The sequence below is a fragment of the Ranitomeya imitator genome, chromosome 2 (assembly GCF_032444005.1).
Source record: "Ranitomeya imitator isolate aRanImi1 chromosome 2, aRanImi1.pri, whole genome shotgun sequence".
NCBI classification, from domain to species: domain Eukaryota; kingdom Metazoa; phylum Chordata; class Amphibia; order Anura; family Dendrobatidae; genus Ranitomeya; species Ranitomeya imitator.
In genome coordinates this window covers 247,434,091-247,438,179 of record NC_091283.1, presented here as the reverse complement: position 1 = coordinate 247,438,179, position 4,089 = coordinate 247,434,091, and the positions used below count along the sequence as shown (strand labels likewise).

The window sequence follows — 4,089 nt, the reverse complement described above, 5'->3', positions numbered from 1 at the left end:
CCCTGGTTACCGGGGACCTCGGGATCGTTGGTCGCTGGAGAGCGGTCTGTGTGACAGCTCTCCAGCGACCAAACAGCGACGCTGCAGCGATCCGGATCGTTGTCGGTATCGCTGCAGCGTCGCTAAGTGTGACGGTACCTTTAGTTCAGTTGGAGTGCAATGTTCTTTGTGGTTTAAATGATTTTTTTTATATATATTGCTGGATTGTGCATAGGAGCATAGGATCAATGTTATTTTGTTCTTTATTTCAGAATTGCATTAGTCATTGCCAGCGGCAGCGACTCGAGTCACACCCCACCGCTGAGGAGTCCGGTGAGTACATGATCTACTATTGCTTATATTCGCTGTCATTAGTAGATAGGTCACTCAACTTTTTGGTAAACTATTTTGCAGGCTTCTTCAAGTGAGGAGGAGGACCAGGAGGAACAGAGCGAGCAGGAGCAGGGACCACGGGGCCAAGCTGTGGCTGCAGGACGGAGAGTAAGTATTTATTTCAAACCTATTCATTTTTTTTGTTTAATTTTTTTGTTTTTGCGGTTATGGGGGGGGGGGTGGGAGGTTGTGGTGTTGTGTGTAGTAGGTGGCGGTGGAGGAGGTAGGGACCATTGTTTTTATCTTTCAAACATTAATATTTTCCATTTTTTCTAGGTTTCACAACGGGCCCTGGATGAACCACTCAATATTGACATGATGGTGGCATCCATTGAAGCACGGGGCCCGTTGTGGGACAGCCGTGACCCCCGGCACGCGGACCAGGGCATATTGCGGCGACTGTAGATAGAGGTGGCACAATCGCTGTGGGATGGCTTCGACAGCGCTTCACCAAAGGCCAAAACTAGTTTCCGTAAGTATTTACAAAATGCTGCTGTGACCCATCATGCCAGGATTACACAACCGTCTGTGATGTCTTCTATTGGGATTGCACACGGTTGCGTAATCGTTTTCAATATATTATCTAAAAACTTTTTTTTTTTTCAATTTATACACAGTTAAACAATTGAAGACCAGATGGCGCTCCATGAAGGACCGCTTCCGGAGGGGCCTGAAAAAGGAGGGACAGACTCGTAGTGGTGCTGCCGCTTCAAGGACCTCGGTGTATAAGTACAACCGTATACTGCAGTTCTTGCGACCGGTCCTTGAAAGCAGAGAGTAAGTATAGTACCTATGCACACACCTAGTTTTTACAACATGCATATTCACATACTACATTCCAGCCACGTAGCTTATTGCCCAGCCATTTATTTTGGCAAGTACAAAGTATAGAAATGAAGAAAAAAAGGAAAGCTCACCGAGGCGTGAAAAGTAAAAAATACATACTTTTATCCTCTTCAATCATAAGCAGAGGATGAAACATCAGCACAATACAATAGGCACTATCTACGCGTTTCATGTGACAGGGAACATCAGACCTGAAATGCGTAGATAGTGTTTTTATTGTATTGTGCAGATGTTTCATCCTCTACTTATGATTGAAGTGAATAAAGTATTTTGTTTTTACTTTTCACGCCTCGTTGACCTAGAATTTTTTATTCATTTCTGGTCTTCTCACACTTGACACAGCGGCTCCGTGCTCCGAGCCTTCTGGGATTACTACAATGTTGAGCTTGACTTACTAGCAATTTCACTGAAATCTGAAGTATACAGAACACAGAAAAATAGTAGATTGGCCATGCCCAGCCAATATTTAATAGTGTAGTAGTATAGTGGCTATCCAGGTGTATCCCCGATTTTTTATACACAAAAAAGTAAAATATAATAGATACGGCATACATTCCACTGCAAAGCAGGTTATGTTCCCATGGTTGCTCAGCTCGCAGGACCTGTGATGACGTCTCGGTCACATGACCGTGACGTCATGGCAGTTCCAACGTAAGCATAATTGTCTGGCGTTGCAAACCACAACCATGGGTGACTATTGTGAATTAAATAAATAACTTTTTTTGTTAATATTGATGGTGCATATGCAGTGTCAATATTAAAAATAGGTTAATATTAATGGCGGCAATGGATAGCTGGCGGTAAAGTTAATTAATGACACATGTGAAATGTGATATTTAGTATACTAATGGTTTCCTTATGTTTTCACAGAACACACAGCAGCACCCGCGAGACTGTCCGACCCTCTGGAGCGGTCCTTTGTGAAGCGCCATCTGAACAGTCGCAGCCATCCCACAGCGAGAGCAGGTCTGCACCACCACAATCTGGCGAACCGGCAGCCGGTCCATCAGATGTTCCCCTGGCCGAGGCCTCTGTCGCTCCTTCCTTTGGGTCTTCCCGACAGCGTCAGCGGGCCTTGGACAGGGCGCCCATGCCCGAATTTTTACATCTGAGCACCGTATTTCAGAATGGTTTCAAGGCGCTGTGCGATAAAATGTGCAATATCGAACGGCGTCTTGAAAACATCGAAACGGATCTCTCGAGGCCGGCCAAACATTTTTTTACTGCCATTCACAACGGCATGGTTGAACATCTTACGCCGGAACTCCAGATTTCGGTCATGCAGGGCTGCAACAATGTATATGTCAGTGCTCTGCAGCAGGCTTGGGTCATGCAGTCAGCGACAAATCTGCCCGCAGTACCATCGCTGGCTGCCATGACTCCGACTCCTGCTGCAGAGCACCACCACAGAGCTCCGCATGCCGAGGGCCACCGCCACCGCCACCGCCACCACAGAACAGAGCCCCAAAGTTCAGAGCCTGACAGGCCTTCAAGGGGACACAGACGGGATGCCGACCCACACCCAGAGGGAGAGAGGAGGAAAAAGAAGAAGAAGACGACGACAAGTACTACGACCTTGGCTATGGCTGCTCCCACAACTACCACCAGAAAACACCCCGGGTCAACCCGGAGCACACCAAGTACCCAGGCTGGGTCTACACGGAGTACACCCAGTACCCAGCCTGGGTCTACAAGGAGTACACCATCACAGCCTGGGTCTACCCGGAGCCGGAGTAGCCAGCCAAGGACACTGGTCGTCCCTCCTCCTCCCTCACCTCCTGCTTTGCTAATCTCGCCACCATCCACTACCTGGATTGATGTCGGCATCCCGTCTAGTGTGATCGAGTATGCTGCTTCCTCCCCCTCGTCCTCCTCCTCGGTCTCCTCAACACCCCCAAAAAGTGTGGGATATCAATCCCCTTTAATTGCGGATGTTGGTACCCCCTAATAACATTTCCCAATTTCTTTTTTTTTGTACCCTAAATAAATGTTATTTTTTTTAAAAAAAATTAGTTTTTATTGTCTCAAATAAAGTTTGCACCAAATCACACCTTGGGCCGTATACACAAATCTTGTCTTTGTAACACCTGATGTGCAATGTCTGACAATATTTATCACTTTGTTTTTCTCATTGTTTTATAGGGCTGTCGCTCATTGTACTCAGATGTTACAAACACAAACAGCATTGCTCAATATGTCAAGTTTACAATGTACCATCACACAACAATTTCAGTATAGATAAAGTTGGTTTTTGTGTGTAACCAACGTTATCTTTTCTGAATTCGTAAAACGATTGAGCCCCTGCTGTGAGTTTTTTGGTGTCAGCGAATGATTTGGAATTTTTTTTGGGTAACTGATCAGACGCTGTCATTGTTGGATCGGCGAGTTAGACACCGATCCAGCGATGTCTTTGTTTTAAACAAGGGAATATTGGGTTACTAGCGCACTGTTTTAAACACTCAAATAAAAAGTGAACAATACCCCACAAATATAAAAAGGTGTCTACCACGTCCCTCGCCGTCATCTTTCCGCACTGACACTGTGATTCCCGCCCGTAAAGCTGAGCACACCGTTGACTTAATAATAAACGCTGTGCTGTGCTTTAGGGCTGCCACAGTACGGGAAGTTGACGGCGATGGACGTTTCACACACCGGAGTGTAAGGGTTTTTTGTATTTTTTAAAATTACATTTAAAACATTGTGAGTGTGGCAAAACATTACCCAGATTACACGGGACTTGCTCTTTTTTGGTCGCTGGAGAGCTGTCTGTGTGACAGCTCTCCAGCAACCACGCGACAACTAAACAACGATCTCGGTCCAGTCGTATCACTGGTCGGTATCGTTGGTTAATAGTTTTATTACGGTACCTTA

At 45.9% G+C, this 4,089-nt stretch overlaps 1 protein-coding gene across 1 annotated transcript; it reads left to right on the top strand.

Moving 5' to 3' along the window:
• The first annotated feature begins 783 nt into the window (after positions 1-783).
• On the top strand, positions 784-3,183 carry LOC138662905 (uncharacterized). The gene is made up of 3 exons (XM_069748906.1): positions 784-844; positions 990-1,149; positions 2,089-3,183. Exons 2-3 carry the CDS (start codon positions 1,019-1,021, stop codon positions 3,164-3,166), a joined length of 1,209 nt encoding a protein of 402 aa, XP_069605007.1. The 5' UTR covers positions 784-844; positions 990-1,018; the 3' UTR covers positions 3,167-3,183.
• Positions 3,184-4,089: the final 906 nt, after the last annotated feature.